This window comes from Cherax quadricarinatus, chromosome 52, assembly GCF_038502225.1.
Source record: "Cherax quadricarinatus isolate ZL_2023a chromosome 52, ASM3850222v1, whole genome shotgun sequence".
Classification (NCBI taxonomy): Eukaryota; Metazoa; Arthropoda; class Malacostraca; order Decapoda; family Parastacidae; genus Cherax; species Cherax quadricarinatus.
The window spans coordinates 1,184,899-1,208,058 of NC_091343.1; the positions used below are offsets into that span (position 1 = coordinate 1,184,899).

At 43.6% G+C, this 23,160-nt stretch overlaps 1 protein-coding gene across 1 annotated transcript; it reads right to left on the reverse strand.

Annotated features, from left to right (window-relative positions):
* Positions 1-13,344: 13,344 nt before the first annotated feature.
* LOC138854195 (uncharacterized) lies at positions 13,345-18,214 on the reverse strand. Its single transcript, XM_070095981.1, has 3 exons — positions 17,802-18,214; positions 14,399-17,667; positions 13,345-13,394 (listed from the first exon to the last, which is right to left on the reverse strand). The coding sequence occupies exons 2-3, from the start codon at positions 16,341-16,343 to the stop codon at positions 13,345-13,347; spliced, it is 1,995 nt and encodes a 664-aa protein (XP_069952082.1). The 5' UTR covers positions 16,344-17,667; positions 17,802-18,214.
* Positions 18,215-23,160: the final 4,946 nt, after the last annotated feature.

The following is a 23,160-nucleotide window of genomic DNA, read 5'->3' on the forward strand; positions in this document are numbered from 1 at the left end:
TAATAAAGTTAGATTGGGTTTTAGGTTTAACATTTATGTGATATAATTATGAGAAACATTTAAGATATACAATTTATAAGGTTCAGTTATTCAGTATTTATTTGGTTTTGGGTGAGTAAGTGATCTTTGAGAAGAGACTTGAATTTATAAACAGGTAGTGTTTCTTTTATATTTACAGGTAATGAATTCCAGATTTTAGGGCCTTTTATGTGCATTGAGTTTTTACATAGTGTGAGATGGACACGAGGAACATCAAAGAGTGATCTGTGCCTTGTGTTATGGTCATGTGTTCTGTTGAGGTTGGCAAGGAGATGTTTGAGGGGAGGGTTAATATCAGAGTTAAGTGTTCTATGTATGTAATAGGTGCAGTAGTAAGTATGGATGTTTTGTATGGTGAGGAGGTTTAGTGTATTGAATATTGGTGGAGTGTGCTGCCTATAGTGAGAATTTGTTATCATTCTAACTGCAGCCTTTTGTTGGGTAATTAGTGGTCTGAGATGGTTACTTGTTGTTGAGCCCCATGCACAAATTCCATAGGTGAGATAGGGGTAAATAAGAGAGTGATATAGGGCCAGGAGGGCTGACTGTGGAGCATAGTACCGTATCTTCGATAGTATGCCTACAGTCTTGGAAATTTTCTTAGAAATTTGTTGTACATGTGTATGAAATTTGAGTCTATTATCAAGGTGGATTCCTAAGAATTTTCCCTCTGTTAGCTTTGTGATAGGTGATCCGTTTATCATTATGTTAAGAGGGACATCTGTAGCTCTGTTACCAAACTGAATGAAGTAGGTTTTGTCAATGTTTAGTGTAAGTTTGTTAGTTCTCATCCAGGTAGATATTTTCTGTAATTCGGTATTTACAGTATTGGCTAGCGTGACTGGGCTCGGGTGGGAGAAGACGTATGTAGTGTCATCTGCAAATAGTGTGGGTTTGAGTAATTGCGAAGCATTTGGTAGGTCATTTATGTATAGGAGAAAGAGAAGAGGGCCAAGGACACTTCCCTGTGGGACACCAACTGTAATTGGTTGTGCAGAGAGTTTGCCCCATTTGCATACACATATTGGCTTCTGTTGCTGAGGTATGACTTGAGGTAGTTGAGGGAGTGCCCTCTTATACCATAGTGTGACAATTTTACGTGGAGCAAGTCATGGTCAACTGTATCAAAAGCTTTACGTAAGTCAATGAAGATCCCCAGTGGGACTTCTTTTTTCTCTATTGCAGTGTATATATGTTCTAGCATGTGTATAATAGCATCATTAGTATTTTTATTAGGCCTGAATCCAAATTGGCAGGGGTTGAGTATGTTTTGGGAGATAAGGTAGGAGTAGATTCGTTTATGAATTAATTTTTCGAAGATTTTTGAGAGAGGGTGTAAGTTGGATATTGGCCTATAGTTATTCAACTCTGTTTGGTCTCCTCCTTTGTGGATCGGGGTGACCCTTGCTATTTTGAGTACTGTAGGGAAGGTGGAGGATTCAATGGATTTGTTAAAGAGTGTTGCAATGATTGGTGATAGCACTTGTGACACTTTTTTGTATATAAAGGGTGGTAAGGTATTTAAATCTCCTGCCTTGTTTTTTAGTGTGTTGATAATAAGGGAGACTTCGTATGGGTTAGTCGGAGCTAGGAACAGTGTGTTCGGGTAGTTGCCGGTGAGGTAGTCATTTGGTGGGGTATCTGAGCTTGGGATTTTATTGGCAAGGTTTTGTCCTATAGTGGAGAAGAAATCATTGAGTCTGTTTGCTGTTTCTGTTGGTGGGAGTTGGGGTTCATCTGATTTTGCTAATTTTATTTCGCTATTTCGTGATATCTTTTTTGTTCCTAGAATTTCTGATAGGGTTTTCCAGGTCTTTTTTATATCACCTCGTAAGTTGGATAATCTGTTCTCATAATACAATTTTTTTGCCCTTCTTATCAGGCTGGTTAGGATTGACGAGTAACGTTTTGTTTGGTCTCTGGTTATGTGACCCATTCTGTACTGTTTTTCATATTGGTGTTTTGTATTTATGGATTTGAGAATGCTGGGTGTTAGCCAGGGACTGTTCAGTCTATTAGCTGTCATCTGTTTAGTTTTTTTAGGGCAGTGCTTGTTATAGAGGTATTGGGTCTTTTTTAGAAAATTATTAATACATTCGTCAATATCTGTATAGATTTCTAGCTCAGTGTGCCAGTCAATGTTTGCTACTGCTGTTGTGAAGTTATTAATGGCTGCCTCATTGTGAAGTCTGAAGGTGACTTTAGTAGTGTCTTGGGGTAATTTACCAAGAGTTGTTATGAGGAACGTCGGGTAGTGGTCTGTGGTATTATCTGTAATTATGCCTGATTTTAAAGGGGATATGGTGTTGGTCCAGATGTGGTCAAGTAGGGAAATACTAGTCTCTGTAACTCTTGTAGGTTTTGTTACTGTTGGTAGCAACATACAGTTACTCATTGTGTTTGTGAATTCAGTAACGTGTGGGTCCTGGTCTTGCAGGAGATTTATATTGAAGTCACCTGAGAGTAGTAAGTGATCTTTGTTCATGCGTGCATCAGTTATCATACTTCCTAGGTTTTGACTAAATTGGCTAATGTTTGACTGTGGAACTCTGTAGATGTTTATCAATGTGAGAGGTTTTTGTAGGTATTTGGATTTGAATTTGGCTATTATATATTCCCCATGTTCATCCCTTGTGCAAGTATTAGTGATACATTCTAGTTGGTCTGAGTAGTATATGGCTGTGCCACCCCCTTGTTGGTCTGGCCTACAGTTGTGTATGGCTGTGTAACCAGGAATGGCATAGACATCTGTACTATCAGGCTTTAGCCAGGTTTCAGTTAGTGTAATGATGGACATATTGGCATGTAAGGAATTTAGTAATGCTATGAGGTCATCGTAATGCTTGCTTAAAGATCTGATATTGTAGTTAAAGATAGTTATGTTGTTGTTGGCACTGAGAAGTGCCTTTGATTGTTCTGCAGTGTAGTAATTACAGTAACTGTTTGATTCATTTAAGTCATTAAATAAGAGATTGGTATCAGGATCAATGCTTGTAATCATAAGATTTGTAGTGAATCTATAGTTAGAATTAAGTATAAAACAAAGTAAATAGTCTTAAGCTAAAAAATAGCACCTGAATTATTTAACAAATGTAAAATAATGAGCTAAGGTTGTTTTGTTTTTGTTTTTTTTTAAGCTAAAATAAAGGAGACAATATAAAAGGGACTAATACAAATATAGTGATGATCAAATAATGGAGCTTGGGAATATGATAGTAGGTAGTACTATAAAGGTAATTCTTTAAAGTTAGAATTATAGTATAAAATAATAATATAAAAGGGACTAATATAAGTTGTGGTGAACAATAAAGTGGTAATCAAATAATGAGCTTTGGAATATAATGGCAAAATTGTGAACTTATTCTACTTTAGCACCTGAGAATAGCACCTTGATTATTTTAACAATTGTGAATATATAAACTAGGGTAGTTATATAAAGCTAAAATAAAGGAGAAAATATATAAGGGACTAAAATTAAGTAATGGTAAACAAAGTTAAATGGACAGGTGGTCACTATGAAATAATATTGGTTTAGGAGTAAGATCTGATTTGTAATATTAAATAAATTGAGCAGTTTATTGCACAATAAAAGTAAAAAAAATGAGGTAGTTGGTACTAGCTAGCAAAAGATAGTTTTGGTACTTGCAAAAAAGTAATTGGAATATACACTAATTGCATACACAATGAAAAGTGACTAAAAAAACAAGTAGTGATAAACAAAATTAAATGGACAGGTAAGAATAATGAATATTATTAATTTGGAGTAAGATTTGACTTGTAGTTTAAAATTATGAGCAATTAATAGCAGTAAGAAAGAAGTATAGAGTATTGGAGGTAGTTGGCATTAGCTAGTGATGAAAAATAATAAAAATAATTATGCACAATATAATAGTAACGTACACTATATGTACCACACGTATATATGTATTAAGGGCACTTATCTAATCTGTTACAGAAATGTCAGCTTTTCTAAGGAAGGTAGAGAAATCGTGTTCATTTGAGATGGTATATTGTTGTCCTGTTGATGTTTTCCTTACTAGTATTTTCCCATCTCGCGTGAAACACTGGTGTATTTTGTTTTCCTGTTTAAGTTTTCTCAGCCTGAACAGAAGGTTTTGACGTTTTTTTGTGTTAGACACTCATTTATGTACACTCCATTTTTCATTGTAATTGCTGATTTAATTAGGTCCTTTCTTTTATCGTATGAATGAAGTCTGATCATTATACTGTGTTTACTTCCTGGTTTTCCTAACAAACGTGTTTCTTTGATTTCATTGTTTTGCACGATGACTTGTACGTGGTTCTGTATTATCCTGATAGCAGTTTCTTTGCACTGTGCTTGTGTTATGTCACTAGGAATGTGTGGACTGTTTATTATAACTGCATCAGACAACTTATCTTGTTCAGTTTTGTCGTCTTGGAAATCAAGGTATTCATTTAGTCGAGTGTGCATGTTCAGATTCCAGTCCTTGATTGCTTCTTCAACCTTCATATTTATTGTTGTTATTTGTTCAGTGTGACTGGCTATAGCTGCTTTTAGAGTATTTTCTGTGTCAACACTTCCCGATGTAATCTTCTCTTCAAGGTTTTGGATCTTATTCTCGAGGTTGATTATCTTGGATTCTCGTCGCTCGAGTGTTGCTTTGATATCTTTGATTTCATTTTCTAGAGAAACGATGTAGTCCTTGATATTGTCAGGAATAATCATACCTGAGTTATCATGGGTGAATCCTTTGAAGGGAGTGGAGTTGGAGGGGGAGTCAGCCATGTTTGTTGTTGATGTTGTTGTTCCTTGGGTGGCGGCGGTGAGGGGGGTTGATGATACACTGGCGTCCTGCTGGGTAGACAAGTTGAGTTCTAGGGTCCTTGCTGTTATTCTTTTATTACTGGTGTTGTTTCTTCTGCGATATCCTTTCATAGTATCACTGAAGTAGATACTGTGTAGCAATGGAGGAGAAGGCTTGTTTTCTCGGAGCTTGGGTTAAGTGATTGTCTGGCAGCGGAGGCAGTGTTTGGGTTAGCAGGGCTGTCTTCCTTAGATCTTCTAATTTTGTCAAGATTTGGGTTACATTCTTAGTATTCTTGGGTCATGTTGTGGTCTACGTGGGTTCATGTAGTTGAACTTTCACTTAGGCCATCACAAGTTTTGATGAGCGATGTTTTTTTGAGAAAGAAGAGCTGGTAGGATACCGTTGCTGCCGCTGCTGCTGCTGTAACCCACAGGACCACACAATCCTACATGAATCAAGCACCTAGCTAAGCTAGGTGTGTTACCGTGGTCCATGGGCATACGGTTGGTGTAGGTGCCTCTGAGCTAATTTCATTCTACTCCCTTTGCCTAAAAAAATTAACTCTATGGTTCTTGAGGTCCGTTCAAGGCACAGTCCATTAAGAAAAAGAAAGAGAAGATGTAAACTAAAAAGAGAGAAATGCTCCCTAAACAAAGGTGAAGAATCACGGAGGTGCTGAGAGGGGCCAATATATCTAAAATACGAAGGGAAGCACTGGTCAGTGAAATAGCATATATCGAACTTTAACTTAAGGAATCTTACAGGAGACAAAAATCTCAGGGGGAACTAAAAGCCATAAAGGAAATTGAAAAAAAAAAAAAAACTTCTTCTCACCAAATCTAACATCCATTAATGGGTCCTTGCTTAGGTGAGATGGGACCTACACAGATGACAGCAAAGAAATGAGTGAGATACTAAAGTCCCAATACGATTTGGTGTTCAGCTAGCAGTTACCCGGATTAAGGGTTGACAATCAAAATAAATTCTTTATGAACGAGACTTAAAATTTGGTCATCTCAAAAATCTATGATATTATCCTAAAACCACAAGACTTTGGAAAGGCAATAAATGACATGCCCATGACTCTGCCCCAGGCCCAGACACATGGAACTCCGTGTTTCTCAAGAACTGCAAGGAGCCCCTGTCACATACCTTCAACATTCTTTGGAGAGGGAGCGTGGACATAGGGGTCATCCACACTCTCTAAAAATAACAGACATAGCCCCACTCTAAAGGTGGCAGTCAAGTATTTTGCAAAAATCTACAGACCGACTGCACTAACATCCCATATCATAAAAATCTTTGAAAGGGTTTTAAGAAGCAAGATCGCCAACCACCTAAACACCCATCAGTTACACAACCCAGGGCAACACGGGTTTAGAGCAGGTCACTCCTGCCTGTCCCAGGTACTGGACCACTGTGACAAGGTCATTGATGCTATACCTGGAGTTTACCTGGAGAGAGTTTCGGGGGTCAACGCCCCCGCGGCCCGGTCTGTGACCAGGCCTCCTGGTGGATCAGCGCCTGATCAACCAGGCTGTTGCTGCTGGCTGCACGCAAACCAACGTACGAGCCACAGCCCGGCTGATCAGGAACTGACTTTAGGTGCTTGTCCAGTGCCAGCTTGAAGACTGCCAGGGGTCTGTTGGTAATCCCCCTTATGTGTGCTGGGAGGCAGTTGAACAGTCTCGGGCCCCTGACACTTATTGTATGGTCTCTTAACGTGCTAGTGACACCCCTGCTTTTCATTGGGGGGATGGTGCATCGTCTGCCAAGTCTTTTGCTTTCGTAGTGAGTGATTTTCGTGTGCAAGTTCGGTACTAGTCCCTCTAGGATTTTCCAGGTGTATATAATCATGTATCTCTCCCTCCTGCGTTCCAGGGAATACAGGTTTAGAAACCTCAAGCGCTCCCAGTAATTGAGGTGTTTTATCTCCGTTATGCGCGCCGTGAAAGTTCTCTGTACATTTTCTAGGTCGGCAATTTCACCTGCCTTGAAAGGTGCTGTTAGAGTGCAGCAATATTCCAGCCTAGATAGAACAAGTGACCTGAAGAGTGTCATCATGGGCTTGGCCTCCCTAGTTTTGAAGGTTCTCATTATCCATCCTGTCATTTTTCTAGCAGATGCGATTGATACAATGTTATGGTCCTTGAAGGTGAGATCCTCCGACATAATCACTCCCAGGTCTTTGACGTTGGTGTTTCGCTCTATTTTGTGGCCAGAATTTGTTTTGTACTCTGATGAAGATTTAATTTCCTCATGTTTACCATATCTGAGTAATTGAAATTTCTCATCGTTGAACTTCATATTGTTTTCTGCAGCCCACTGAAAGATTTGGTTGATGTCCGCCTGGAGCCTTGCAGTGTCTGCAATGGAAGACACTGTCATGCAGATTCGGGTATCATCTGCAAAGGAAGACACGGTGCTGTGGCTGACATCCTTGTCTATGTCGGATATGAGGATGAGGAACAAGATGGGAGCTAGTACTGTGCCTTGTGGAACAGAGCTTTTCACCGTAGCTGCCTCGGACTTTACTCTGTTGACGACTACTCTCTGTGTTCTGTTAGTGAGGAAATTATAGATCCATCGACCGACTTTTCCTGTTATTCCTTTAGCGCGCATTTTGTGCGCTATTACACCATGGTCACACTTGTCGAAGGCTTTTGCAAAGTCTGTATATATTACATCTGCATTCTTTTTGTCTTCTAGTGCATTTAGGACCTTGTCGTAGTGATCCAGTAGTTGAGACAGACAGGAGCGACCTGTTCTAAACCCATGTTGCCCTGGGTTGTGTAACTGATGGGTTTCTAGATGGGTGGTGATCTTGCTTCTTAGGACCCTTTCAAAGATTTTTATGATATGGGATGTTAGTGCTATTGGTCTGTAGTTCTTTGCTGTTGCTTTACTGCCCCCTTTGTGGAGTGGGGCTATGTCTGTTGTTTTTAGTAACTGAGGGACGACCCCCGTGTCCATGCTCCCTCTCCATAGGATGGAAAAGGCTCGTGATAGGGGCTTCTTGCAGTTCTTGATGAACACAGAGTTCCATGAGTCTGGCCCTGGGGCAGAGGCTAAACAAAATGCAGATGTAGTATAAGACACAGGTGCAACATCTGGGTATCTTTATTGTAGACGTTTCGCCATCCAGTGGCTTTATCAATATAAATTCTAGGACATAACTTGAAGACAGTAGAACTATGTATAGAAGATGAGGTAATGAGTCCCTCAACCTTGGAGTAGGTGCGAAGAGCACCGTAGTCGTGGAGATTCTGAAGCAGAAGAAAGGAGCCTGGCGCCTATATAGTAACGTCAGGTGTACTAGACGAGGGCATAGTCACTGATAGGCGGGATTCCCCAGTGGAAGTAGGTCCTTTCCAAAGAGATGGGTTAGTTGTAGTAGTAGTTGTCGTAGTCGTGAAGGTTATGTACATGTCTTCAGAATCAAGATTCCATGATGTTGCAGTGTCTGACCTACTTCCACTGGGGAATCCCGCCTACCAGTGACTATGCCCTCGTCTGCTACACCTGACATTACTATATAAGCTCCAGGCTCCTTTCTTCTGCTTCAGAATCTCCACGACTACGGTGCTCTTCGCACCTACTCCAAGGTTGAGGGACTAGGCACTAGACAGGCACCTAAAGTCAGTACTTGACTGGCCGGGCTGTGTTTTGTACATTGGTTTATGTGCAAAAAGCAGTAACAGCCTGGTTGATCGGCCTGTTATCCACCCCAAGGTCTGGTCATGGACTGGACTGCTAGGTTGTTGATCCCTTACACCCTCTTCAGATATAGTATATATAAATATATAGTTTTGTACACCCTGAGTATTGTATGCTTCGAGTTTAGAACCGGTTTTTAGGCTAAATTTTGTCCCGAGTTTCGCACTGTGCCCAGTGTTTCATCCCGCATACCAGACCTGTCTACCAGAGTCTGTGTGCCTCCCCGCATAGCCGGAGTGAGCCAGTCTGGCTTTGTTTCTTCTCGAGTGAACATTACATTATATACTAGGCATTTAAAATGCTCTAGAGCGATAAAATACATTTTCATACACTCATTACTTCGCGTAAAATATTTGTAGTCTTAACTGTCTTAATATAGGGTACAATTTGAATAGTAAGGTAGGTACGTATCAGTGTGGTAGGTATGTAACCCCCATCTGGCTACCCAACTCAAACATTATATACTAGGCTTTTAAAGTGCCCTGGAGCCATAAAGAGCATATAAGGCGCACTCATTACTTACCTTAAAATATTTGTAGTCTTAATGTAGAGTGAGAGATGAGTAAACAAGTTGAGTACATGAGAGTGAGGAAGGATCGTTGAATTTTGTAAACAAACAAGTTGAGAGATTTCGTTCGGATTTTTAACCCCGGAGGGTTAGCCACCCAGGATAACCCAAGAAAGTCAGTGCGTCATCGAGGACTGTCTAACTTATTTCCATTGGGGTCCTTAATCTTGTCCCCCAGGATGCGACCCACACCAGTCGACTAACACCCAGGTACCTATTTGCTGCTAGGTGAACAGGACAACAGGTGTAAGGAAACGTGTCGAAATGTTTCCACCCGCCGGGAATCGAACCCGAGCCCTCCGTGTGTGAAGCGGGAGCTTAGCCACCAGGCCACCGGGCCTGTTGTTGTTACCCGTCCGGACCTGAATTGTTTATGTTGACTCTGTCAAGCCGACTGGGTTATTATTGTGTTATTATCATTGTTAATATGGCATCTTCAAGACTAATAATACACTCTTAGTGATTTTAATGTGTTCCTGCATGCCAGCACAGATGCGAGTTGTGGAGTTTAAAGCAGTTAAGTTCAGTGACAAATTGTAGCATTAAGAGTGTAGCGATTAAGCGATAGAAAAAGGATGAAACGAAATAAACTGCTGACAGCATAATCTGCTCTGCCTATCTTCTGCCAGGTATATATACGGTGCATGTACACCAGTTCATTTGTACTTTATGGTTTTCTTATGATCTAATGTAGTTTGCCTCACAAACTCATTTTCTCTTATACTAACATGTCTGTGAAAATTTGTCTGGGCTGCCTCCAAGTGAGTCGCCTACCCTGGCAAACTCTGTTGACACCGAGCTCTGAGATGGGTACCTCAGCCTCACAAGTGGCTTATAGGACAGATTTTTTCACAAATGATTGGTATTGCAAGAAACCTCGCCTGCATGCACGTATAAAGGACTAACTTACTTGGTGTTGCAGCATATATCCTGATCTTCAACTTCCTAAGCCTAGCTTTAGCCCCCTTGGACTTCCCCTTGGGAACCACGTGCAACCGGGAGCATTAATTCCTGCAATATTCAATCGTTATTAGTGTCCTGCCTGCACCTCAGAAATTCCTATATCCAAGAGGGTATGTATCCCCTAGTATAACTATGCAGACTCAGACGCTAGCTTCAGACGACTCTGAGACGCTGGTACTTACTGGGCATACTCTCTCTGTAGCACGCCGAGCCCTCAGTTAACTCAACTCACGATCTCCTAAGTCACTGGCCAGATCCTACGGGAAAGGGTGAATATCTCGTCTTACTGTATGGGCTGATGGAGGAGATCATCTACGGTACATCGAGGTGTCTCTACCAGATTTCCCCAGGTCTCAGATGTGAAGACACGTGGGGGCGCCGCCTGATGTTCACGGCACGTCTTGTCCAGTCGAAGTCTATCGTAAGAAGGACGCTATTCTGTCTTTGTGACCTGCGCCCCGCCATTCAAGCTAGGGCTGCCAGTTCTCCCTAGCTAACTTATCCTAATGTTTGCCTACATTATCGGCCTATTACTACCTATGTTAAGGTCTTAGGTCTACTCTATCATTATCTACAGATGCCTTAGTAAACCTAATATTAGTGTATTACCAGTAAACCTACCTACTCCTTCCCTGAAGAGTAAATCTATAAATTAAATAAGCTTACCAACCGCCAACCAGAGAATGCCTTGCTTGTTTGGGAGGGTTTAAGGGTCGCTCGGCTCAGACGACCAGACGCTCATGCTGGATCTGAGCTGTGGAACTATTTGGACCAAATAAATTTCCACATCCTCCCGCCGGCGAAGGTAGGCGCTAAGTCTAGATCAAGTCTGCCTCCCGCAGGCCCCCCCAGTGGGCCCTGGACTCGAGCGCCGTTCGACGGGTCGTCCGGCCGCTCAGCTCGCTCAACCTCTGGTCTGATTTCTCATGTCCCGGTCCCACCGTGTGGACCTCGAGAGGCAAAAGCCTGTTGATGGGTCTTATAGTCTCGACACCGTTCATTCTCACTTTCACCATTCTCAACCGCCCAGCCTTGTCTGGGTGGGTTGACACTACCAGGCCAAGAGGCCAGTATGCCCTCGGCGCCTCGGATTCTACCAGCACCAGGTCCCCTTCACTTAGCATCATCTTATTCGCCTCGGGGTCGGCACCATAGAAATGTTCCCGCAAGGTTGTCAAGTAATCCCTGCGCCACACCTGGTTCCATTTGTCCAGGATGTTCACCAGTCTGTTGTGACTCCTGTGCAGTTCTTCATTGATGGGGGGACCATCTGGCCCATAATAATCCAGCTCCTTGGAAGACTGACTCAAAATTGCGGGGAAGGGCTCAATCCTTCTTCCAAACAGCATGTGATTGGGGGTGAGAGCTTCTTGCTCGTCAATCCCATTTTGTACGTAGGTCAGAGGCCTGTTATTAACTCTTGCCTCTATCTCAACTAACACTGTCCTCAGTTCATCACAGCTCACCCTCCTGCCGTGCAAGACCTTCCGAATGCACCTTTTGACTGTGCCCACCATGCGTTCATAGAATCCCCCTTGCCAGGGTGCCCTGGGAGCTATGAACCTCCACTCGCACTCTATTCTCTTCAGGTGTTCTCGTACTTCTCCGTTGTCCCTAAGATTCCTGAAAACTTTATCGGCCGCCCTAAAGCTTGTGCCATTGTCCGAGATAATCAATCGCGGGCACGAGAATCTGGCAGTAAACCTCCTGAACAACTTCACGAAAGTCTCTGTCGTCATATCTTCTGCCAACTCCAAATGCACCGCTCGAGTAGTGGCACAGGTAAACAGGCAGACATATACTTTCTGAGGGCCCTCCTTAACGTCTCCTGGGTTCTTCAATGTGATAGCCCCCGTATAGTCTATTCCTACAGTCTCAAAGGGCCTGTCACTATGTACCCGCTCCTGAGGCAGCGGTGGTGGACCTGGGTAGGGTAGGGTCCTCCCATCGTACCGCCGGCAGACCGTGCAACTCTTTAGCACCCTTTTGACGGCAGCTCGACCCTTCAGTACCCAGTAATTCTGACGTAGGCAGGTGAGGGTATCTCCAAACCCCCCATGTAAGGTCCTCTGATGGGCATCTTGTATCAATAGCTCTGTCGCCCATCCCTCCTTTCCCAGCAGCACGGGATGTTTGGCCCCATAGCTGAGCTCAGAGTTTTGTATTCTTCCCCTGCATCTTATTAGCCCCGCATGATCTAGGAACAATCCCAATGAGTGAACCAATTTGCTGTTCCCTGAGTCGTCATCGTTGGACACGCGTCCTGACGCCATAACCTGCTGCCGGGTCGCAAGTACTTCCAGCACTCCTGGAAACCTCCCCCTTTGGTACTGCCTTATCCAATATTCTCTGGGACCCACTAGAGACAACTGTCGACCCTGGCTTACCTTGTCATGCAGCTTCCTCACGAATCGAAATACCATTTCCGTGACTCCTATAAGTTTTCTCCACGAGGAGTAGCGCCTGGGGTCAAATAATTCAGTGTCGTGTTCCCCCGCGAAATGTACTATGCTGCTGATTGTCTCCACGAATTTCTGCTCCGGCCAGCAATCCCTTGCCGGTAACCAGTCTGGGCCTTTGAACCAAAGCTCGCTTTTACTCAACTTTCTGTGTGTCACCCCTCGGCTTATCAGGTCGGCTGGGTTTTGATCTGTAGGCACATACAGAATTGTTGATGTTGACTGTAGTTCCCGTATCTCCTTTACCCGATTCCTGACATAGGGGAGCTTAGACCTGTCATTCTGGACCCACTGTAAGGCCACCTCCGAGTCTGTCCATACATAGGTGTGTGTCACCCTCAGATTACTTAACACCTCCTCTACGTACTTACCCAGTCTTGCTCCCAGCAACATCGCCGTGAGCTCTAGCTTTGGGATCGAGCAATCCTTCAGGGGTGTCACCCGCGCACGACTGGTGACCAGATTGACTTGGTCCCCGGCCACCAAATACGCTACTGCCCCATAGGCCCTGGAGGAGGCATCACAGAAGACGTGCAAGTCATAATCCCGCCCGGTGCACCCGATGGACCTGGGGAATGTGAACTCGTGCAATTCCGCTAGGTCTTTGTTAACCAGATCCCACTCCTGGCAGACTGTTTCTGGCAGTGGGTCGTCCCAACCTAGGTTCAGCTCCCAGGTCTGTTGTACTAGCATCCTCCCTCGAATGGTGATGGGTGTCAACAAACCCAAAGGATCGAAGGCAGTCTGCACTTTGCTCAGCAAAGACCTCCTGGTCAGCTTCCCTTCCCCATCAGGCTTCCTCTTTAGCCTAAGTCTGTCTTCCTTGACTTCCCACTCTAGTCCCAACACCGATGTTACCTCAGGCACTGAGTAGCCAGTATAGTCATGTTCCACCATGCCCCGCAACGTTGGATTGTTTGTCACCCATTCTCTCAATGGCATGTTAGCTGAGAGCATCTCCTGATTAGACTCTCGGTAAATATCCATCAACAGCCTTTCATCTGAGGTGGTACCCTGCATGTTGTCTACATAAAATAGGGTCTTCAGTAATTCTTTAAGCGGGCTGTTACAGTTCACAAGGTGGTAGTCTATGGTAGCCTGTAATAGGAATGGTGAACTAGTGGCACCAAACAACACTGCCCTGAATCTATAGGTATCATACCCTTGCTTGGGCATCTCCCTGTTAGCCAGCCACAAGAACCTTGTGTAGTCCCTATCCTGTGGCTGCAACCCAATACGTAGGAAGGCTTTGCTAATGTCTGCCGCATAGGCGTACTGTTCCGTCCTGAATCTCAACAACACATCTGCTAATTTCTGCGTCAGGGAGGGCCCTGTGAGCAGACAGTCGTTCAACGATGGCTCTCGGGGACTCGCCTGCGAGCTGCAGTTGAAGACTACTCTGATGGGAGTGGTTACCGACTCCTTGGTGACTGCCATGTGTGGAAGATAATGGGTGTTTTCCCCAGGGCTGGCATTGGGCACTTTCTCGATGAACCCAAGGGCCAGCTGTTCCTTAATAATATCATCATATTTCCCCACCAGACCCTTCCTGGTCAGGCTGTTCACCAATGAATTCAACTGACCACGTGCCCTCTTGAAATTAGTGGGCAGCGTTGGGTGGCCCGGTTTCCATGGGAGTCGCACCCAATACTGCCCGTCCCTGAACTGCACATGGTTCAAGTAATCTCGATACGTCTCTTCGTGTTCGGGGGGCGGCTGGTCACCTTTAATCCCTACTACATCCAGGTCCCATAGTTTATGGACCGGCTCACTGTCGGATATGCCAACTTGCGCCTCTGACAGGCCTTCGTGCACACCAATCTGCATCACCAGTACAGCCTCAGTCGCTGTAATACCAGAGCCCTCCTTTCCCGGGGTCGCAGGGAAGTGAGCTGGTATTCTGCCTCCTACGATGTACCCCGCTGGAGTCCTGTACAGGCCCACACCTTCCTTGATAACCCTTCTCGTAGACACGAACTCGTCTAGGTAATCCCCTCCTACCAATATGCCTACATTACTAACATTGTCTGTAGCAATGTCTGGTTCTGCTAGCTTCACACCCAACTCCCTCAAACGTTTGACTGCTTCAGCCAGTCCCCTAGTGGTAATGATATTGGGCAGCCTCTTCACCATCAAGGCTGAAATTTCCCGTCGATGCCCGGCTAACCTGACCGTCACATTGACTACTGGATAAGACCTGCGTGGGACTTCCCCACCAAACCCTTCCACCTTCATGTCAACTTTACCAACTGTCTCCAGCTTCAACCTAGTGGCTAGACTCTCCGCTATGAAGGATCTCTGTGCCCCACTGTCGAAGAACAAACGGGTTGTTTCAGACTTCTTCCCGTTCGCGACCACCGCCATTATGGTGGGCAAGGCCACCGAGCCTTGAAACTGCTCACCAGAACAAATTCTCGGTGCCGTACTCACCACACTCATCGTTACTTCTGACTTGTTCTTGCTCTCCGCCCTTTCTTGCGGTTTGCTCTCCTTAACTTGTGCTAATCCGGCATCATTAGGACACAGTGCACTGTGGTGCTTTCCCTTCCGGCAGCCCCGACACTCCCTGAGCATGGTGTTACAGTCCCTGGCAAAATGTTCTCCACAACACTTGAAACAAAGTCTCAACTCTCTTAGCCGTTGAACCCTTTGGTTATAGGTGGTGAAGCTTGAACACCCTGAACTAGCGTGTTCTTCATCACAAAACACGCACCGTCTCATACTGGCCGCTTTAGTGGCTTCTCCCTTGGCCCTGTGGGTGGAGGGTTCGCCCTGGGCATAATACGTGCCTACTTTAGTGGGAGGTGGTTTAGGTCTATCTCTCGAATGTCTGGGGAAGTCGACCGACTTCTCCTTGGTAGGTAATTTCTCCCCCTGACCTATGCTCAGGTGAGATATGAGATCCCCTAACCCTTCAATAATTTGGCTTATCGTGAACCTATTCGTCCGATATTTTAAGTGTAACTCATGCACTGTCGTGCTAGCCAGTTTCCTCTGAATCACCTGGCTAAGGACCCATTTTGAATCATTCTCACCATGCAGATCTCTGAAACTATTGGTCAAGCTCATAATCTCAATACGGAACTTCTCTAGACTTTGACGGTCATGTCGGCAAGCCTCTAGATCCAACAACCGATAAAGTATAGCTACCTTTATCTCCTCAGTGTTGCCAAACATGTCTTCTAATTGGTCTTTGGCATGTTGGTAATTAGCGTCAGTAATCGGGTAGTGCCGGACCAGATCTAAGGCTTTACCCTTGAGTTGCGACCGCAAATACTGCAACTTGACGGCATCTGACAAATCATTTCTGTCATCTATCTGGGCTCTAAACTGATCCCAGAAACCAATGTACTCTGTTAAGGTTCCGTCAAACGTTGGTAAATTCAGCTGGGGCAACTTGGGCAACATATTGACAGGTGTGTGGTTGTTTGGGGTACCTGCTGTGTTCAACACCATCCTTGGAATACTAGCCTTTAATGTACTTAACTTATCTCTGTACATATTCATCTCCTGGTGACAATCTACATCATCCTTAGTGAATTCGTCCATAGCCTGCTGAAGACTTCCCTGGGATTCCTCATCCTCAATAGCCTGTAGCTCATATGCTGAGAATGCTTGTTCATAGGCTTCCCACTTTTCCCCCAAACTCTTCAAGCAGTTCTGCAAATCATCGCAGTCTACATTACTGCGTTGGCAAGTAGCCTTGCACCTGTTACGCGTTCTGTTCAGATGCCCTTTGTATGCTGCTACTGATCGTTTTAATTTTGTTAGCACTGAACCAGACTCTCCTGAACCCCCATCTGCCATTGTCGAAGTTTAATGAGGAGTGTGACACTAATTGTACTTTACCCAGTCCACCCCACAGCACGTCACGGTGTTAGGTGAGAATGAACGAGTCTTAAGGCTTCTCAACAAGCTTAACAATTCCCTTTGTTATATTGACTCTACTATGAATCAAAAATGTACACTGTTAGCTCTCAAATCCCAATCAAAATGTGTATCGATGTGAAAGCTTAATCTAGCACTCAACTGTACAATGCCAGCAAATAATTACAGGACTTAACCTAGTCTCAGGTATAATTCACAAATCCCACATTAACATGAATCAAAGATGATGAAAATCACAATAAAAGTGCAGTGTACAAATTAAAATCACTTGGTTAACACAAGCAAATTCAACAATTCAACTTGTGAAACAGTAAATAAATAATGTATGTAAACAGCTTGGCCTAACTGTGCCCAGCTTACTCTGTTTAGTGTGGATGGTTGGATAAGGTAAATCCTAACCTAGCTAGTGTGCTATAACTTAAACCTGGCTTTATAACTCCCTGTAAATAATAACTAGGTTAAATCTGTCCTAGCTACTATAACCTTTTGTAAATATTGCACAAGCCTAGCCTAACTGTGGCTACCTTGCAAATCCACTGTAAGTAATTAACACACAAGTCTCCTACTCTGGATTACTTGTAATCACTGTAAATAATTAAATTCACAAGCTTCTCTAGCCTACCTGGCCTGCCTGTAAATTACTGCAAATAACAACTTCTGTGTATAGTCAGCTTGGCCTAGCCTCTGAGTAACTTTGACCTAGGTGTGCTAACTTAAACCTAACTTTTTTAAACTGGTTCCTAACTGTGGCCTAGCTATGATAGCTTAACCTGTGGCCTAGCTATGATAGCTTAACCTAACTTTGTTAAACTGGTTCTTAACTGTAGCCTAGCTATGATAGCTTAACCTAACTGTGGCCTAGCTATGATAGCTTAACCTAACTCTGTAAAACTGGTTCCTAACTGTGGCCTAGCTATGATAGCTTAACCTAGCTATTCCACATCCGGTTTTCGAAGGACCACTTTTGTGAAAATTTGTCTGGGCTGCCTCCAAGTGAGTCGCCTACCCTGGCAAACTCTGTTGACACCGAGCTCTGAGATGGGTACCTCAGCCTCACAAGTGGCTTATAGGACAGATTTTTTCACAAATGATTGGTATTGCAAGAAACCTCGCCTGCATGCACGTATAAAGGACTAACTTACTTGGTGTTGCAGCATATATCCTGATCTTCAACTTCCTAAGCCTAGCTTTAGCCCCCTTGGACTTCCCCTTGGGAACCACGTGCAACCGGGAGCATTAATTCCTGCAATATTCAATCGTTATTAGTGTCCTGCCTGCACCTCAGAAATTCCTATATCCAAGAGGGTATGTATCCCCTAGTATAACTATGCAGACTCAGACGCTAGCTTCAGACGACTCTGAGACGCTGGTACTTACTGGGCATACTCTCTCTGTAGCACGCCGAGCCCTCAGTTAACTCAACTCACGATCTCCTAAGTCACTGGCCAGATCCTACGGGAAAGGGTGAATATCTCGTCTTACTGTATGGGCTGATGGAGGAGATCATCTACGGTACATCGAGGTGTCTCTACCAGATTTCCCCAGGTCTCAGATGTGAAGACACGTGGGGGCGCCGCCTGATGTTCACGGCACGTCTTGTCCAGTCGAAGTCTATCGTAAGAAGGACGCTATTCTGTCTTTGTGACCTGCGCCCCGCCATTCAAGCTAGGGCTGCCAGTTCTCCCTAGCTAACTTATCCTAATGTTTGCCTACATTATCGGCCTATTACTACCTATGTTAAGGTCTTAGGTCTACTCTATCATTATCTACAGATGCCTTAGTAAACCTAATATTAGTGTATTACCAGTAAACCTACCTACTCCTTCCCTGAAGAGTAAATCTATAAATTAAATAAGCTTACCAACCGCCAACCAGAGAATGCCTTGCTTGTTTGGGAGGGTTTAAGGGTCGCTCGGCTCAGACGACCAGACGCTCATGCTGGATCTGAGCTGTGGAACTATTTGGACCAAATAAATTTCCACAATGTCTGAAGGAGGAAAGAATGGGAAGACGTTTTCATAGGTAGAGTAAGAATGCCCGCGAGCGCTGTCCTCCCCCGCCACCACATACGTACTGACATATATATTTTATTCATTCTAGAGTGTATATCAAGTTTTTATGTTATTATATTAGGCCCCGGACACTTATTGCGTTTTCTCTTAGTGTACCAATGGTGCCCCTACTTTTCAATGTGGGTATGTTGCATCGCCTGCCAAATCTTTTGCTCTCGTAGAGTGATTTCTGTGTGCAGATTAGGGACCAGTCCCTCCAGGATCTTCCAGGTGTAGATTATGATACATCTCTCTCACCTGCACTCCAGTGAGTACAAGTCAAGTGCTTCCAGGCGCTCCCAGTAGTTAAGGTGTTGGAACTTATACGTGCAGTAAAGGCTCTCTGTATATTCTCTAGTTCTGCAATTTCACCTGCCTTGAATGGGGATGTTAATGTACAGCAGTATTCCAGTCTAGAGAGAACAAGTGATTTAAAAAGGATCATCATTGGCTTAGCATCTCTTGTCTTGAATGTTCTCATTATCCATCCTATCAGTTTCCTAGCAGATGTGATAGTGGCATTGTCGTGGTTCTTGAAGGTGAGGTCTTCGGACATTACCACACCCAGGTCCTTCACATTACTTTTCCGCTCTATAATTGATTAGAGTTTGTAGTATACTCAGTCCTAGTTAACATTTCCTCCAGTTTTCCGTAACGGAGTAGTTGGAATTTGTCTTCATGGAACATCATATTGTTCTCTGTTGCCCATTGGAAAACTTGGTTTATATCTTCTTTGCTGTGTCCTCAACGGATGACACTCTCATGCATATCCTAGTATCGTCTGCGAAGGATGATACAGTGCAATGGTTTACATCTCTGTCTATGTTTGATATGAGAATGAGGAACAGGATAGGTGCCAATACTGTGCCTTGTGGGACAGAGCTCTTCACTATGGCAGCATCCGATTTAACTCTGTTTACCACTACTCTTTGTGTGCGATTGGTTAGAAAGTTGATAAATTAGACACATGTGCAACTCTTGGGTATCTTTATTGAGGAAACGTTTCGCCACACAGTGGCTTTATCAGTCCATATAAAGGAGAATCTTGAAGAACAGGAGGAGAATGAGGTATTCAGTCCCTCAACCTTGAGTCGATGTGGTCAGTCCATCAATCTTGAATAGAATATGGCATACGTGCGGAGAAGGAGCTTATAAACCGTTGGCAGGAGAGGTGCAGCAGTCATAGGTGGTGTCACATTTGTTCAATGTGGAAGTAGGTCGTGCCCAAGAATTAGGCAAGCGAAGAATTCCCAAGTATTAAGATCCCAAGAAGTTGCAGTGTCTGACAGGTTTGTAAATGAATGGTTCAGAGAACCGACATGTTGATAAATTAGACACATGTGCAACTCTTGGGTATCTTTATTGAGGAAACGTTTCGCCACACAGTGGCTTCATCAGTCCATACAAAGGAGAATCTTGAAGAACAGGAGGAGAATGAGGTAATCAGTCCCTCAACCTTGAGTCGATGTGGTCAGTCCATACGGCACGAATGCCGTATTCTATTCAAGATTGATGGACTGACCACATCGACTCAAGGTTGAGGGACTGATTACCTCATTCTCCTCCTGTTCTTCAAGGTTCTCCTTTGTATGGACTGATGAAGCCACTGTGTGGCGAAACGTTTCCTCAATAAAGATACCCAAGAGTTGCACATGTGTCTAATTTATCAACATGTCGGTTCTCTAAACCATTCATTTACAAACCGGTTAGAAAGTTGAAGATCCATCTGCCTACTTTTCCAGTTATCCGTTTACCACGCATTTTGTGTGCTATTACACCATGGTCGCACTTCTTAAAGGCGTTCGCAAAATCTGTGTATACTACATCCGCATTCTGTTTGTTTTCCAGTGCATCTAAGACAATATCATAGTGGTCTAGCAGTTGCGAAAGGCAGGAGCGACCTGCTCTGAACCCATGTTGCCCTGGGTTGTGCAATTTTTGGGAGTTCAGGTGGTTTGCTGTCCTGCTTCTTAGAACTCTTTCAAAGATTTTTTGTGATATGGGACGTTAAAGCTGTTGGTCTATAGTTCTTAGCTACTGCTTTGCTGCCACCTTCATGGAATGGGGCTATATCCGTTGTTTTTAGTGACTGTGTAATCTCGCCTGTGTCTAAGCTCCTTCTCCATAGCATACTTAGGGCCCGTGAGAGGGGTTTCTTGCAGTTCTTAATGAACACCCAGTTCCACGAGTCTGGGCCTGGGGCTGAGTTCATGGGCATGTCGTCGATAGCTTTCTTAAAGTCTAGTGGAGTTAGGGTTATGTCAGAAATCTGGCATACATTGGCAGAGTTTTAAGGCTCATTCATGAAGAAATTGTTTGGAATGTCTATCTTTAGGCTGGTTAGTGGCTCGCTGAACACTGAGTCATATTGAGATTTCAGTATCTCACTAATTTCTTTGTTGTCGTCGTCTGTGTAGGATCCGTCTTGTCTGAGCAAGGGCCCAATACTAGAAGTGGTTTTTGACTTGTTTTTTGCATATGAAAAGAAATATTTCGAATTTCTTTGGATATCACTAATTGCTTTTAGCTCCTCTTGTCTCTCCTGGATCCTGTACGAGTCCTTTAACTTTAGCTCAATATTTTCCATTTCCCTGATTAGCGCTTCCTTCCGTGTATCAGATAATCTGGCATTCTTGAGGGGCTGTGATTCTTCGTCTTCTCCTGTAGAGGGGGCGTCTCTTTCTCTCTCTAGTTTACTTCTTCTTTTCTTTTTTCTTAGAGGAATATGCCTTGAACATACTTCTGCTACCAGGAGGTTGACCTTTTCAAGACATTGGTAAGGGTCCATGTAATTTTAGATATCTTCCCAACATGTTTCATTTAGGGCATAGTTTACCTGATCCCAGATGATGTTCTTGTTGTTGAAGTTGAATTTGGTAAAGGTACCCTCATAGCTGTATGTGTTTTGCTGATCAGGACTCCTGTGCATGTAAGTCTGGATCAGAATTTGTTGTTTTTGATATTGTTATGTTTCTTACCAGGTCCTCATTATTTGCAAAAATAAGGTCTAATGTGTTCTGCAGTCTTGTTGGCTCCACTATCTGCTGACTTATGGTGTGTTTGTTACAGAAATTCAGCAGCTCCTGTGAGTGTGACTTTTCATCTAAGCTGCCTCCAGGGATTATTTCTGCAACAACATTATTTAAAGTAAAAGGACACAAGTGCAACTAATGTGACATTTATTGTGGCAACGTTTCGCTCTCCAGGAGCTTTATCAAGCCATTACAAACAATACATGGACACAGAGGGTATATAAAGGCTCAGAGTGAGGTGAATACTAGTGAGGTACCATTCCGATGTTCACTAGTGGTAGTAGTAGTAGTAGTAGTGGTAGTGACAAAAGCAATTAATTCGTACATGAGTAAAAGGATACAAAAGCTATTACTTGGGTAACATAAAAATAGGTTGGACAAATATAAACTGGAATGAGGCAGGTTGTTTCAGTGTTCACTCTCTGTGCTTTGTGTAGTATAACAGGAGAGACTATGTGATGGCAGGGTTTACAGTTTTCAGGAGGATTCTTGCTAAGACTTCGGAGATGGTGAAGCTGCCGTTGTTTTGTTTAATTGTATTCGAAACAGCGATCAGTGCTGATTCAAGGCATTTGCGTGTGCGGAAATTAGTTTCTTTTATCACTGGAGAGCGAAACGTTGCCACAATAAATGTCACATTAGTTGCACTTGTGTCCTTTTACTTTACATATTGTCGGTAATTCTACCAACTTTATTACAACAACATTATTGATATATACTTCCATTTTGTATGTCTTAGATTGAAGTCACCAAGCAGCAAGATGTTTGGGGATGGGGCTGGAAAGTTTTCCACATAGGAGTCAGTTTTTGATAGTTGTTTTTTGAACTGTTGGGATGTTACATTTGGTGGCTTATATACAAGTACAATGACTAAGTTTTGGTTCTCGATTTTTATTGTCAGAACTTCAACTGCATCATTTGTGGTGTTCAGTATCTCTGTGCAAATGAGGGACTCTCTGACATAGAGGCCAACACCCCCTTGTTGCCTGTTCTTTCTGTCGCATCTGAAAAGGTTGTACTCAGTTATCCATATTTCACTGTCAAATTAATCTTTTTCATAGGTCTCTGTGAAGGCTGCAAACAGTGCATTTAACTCCTCTAAAAGTCCACTATTGAAAGGTATTTTGTTGTTTGTGGATGGCTTAAGGCCCTGTATATTAGCAAATATAAATGAGGTCGTGTTACGTGTTTGTTGGGGAGATTTTGTTGTTGGCATCAGTAGTTGTTTGCCCGGAGGTGCCACTGGCTGTGCCTCCAAGGTAGTGGACTATTTTGGTTACCTCTTTCCATTTTCTTTCTTCGTTTCCTACCACTAAAAAATCACTTAGGGTGTTGTCATAACTACCATAGCTACTATGATTTGTTGTACGGGCTGTGGGCCTCCTGGTTCCTTTTAAATGGTAAGCGGTGCAATTGGTATTGTAACATTGTTTTTCAAGGACTGAAGACTGACACATCTCAGGGTGGAAGAATCTGCAAGAAGTAGAACGACACACTTCTTTAGACAGGAGCTCACGGCATTTTTTTTGAGATGCTCAAAGTTGCATGCCCCATTCGTTTTCCCTGATATTCCATGTTTACAGATGCCCCAAACATAGAATTTGCACCATTTTGTTTTTGGCTGGAGACAGTTCGTACTGGATGTATTCCTGA

Coding starts and splice junctions, on each gene's coding strand:
- LOC138854195 (XM_070095981.1), bottom strand. CDS start 16,343: ATGGCAGATGGGGGTTCAGGAGAGTCTGGTTCAGTGCTAACAAAATTA. Junction 13,395..14,398: donor TGCGACCCCGGGAAAGGAGG/GCTCTGGTATTA, acceptor TCAGTGCCTGAG/GTAACATCGGTGTTGGGACT.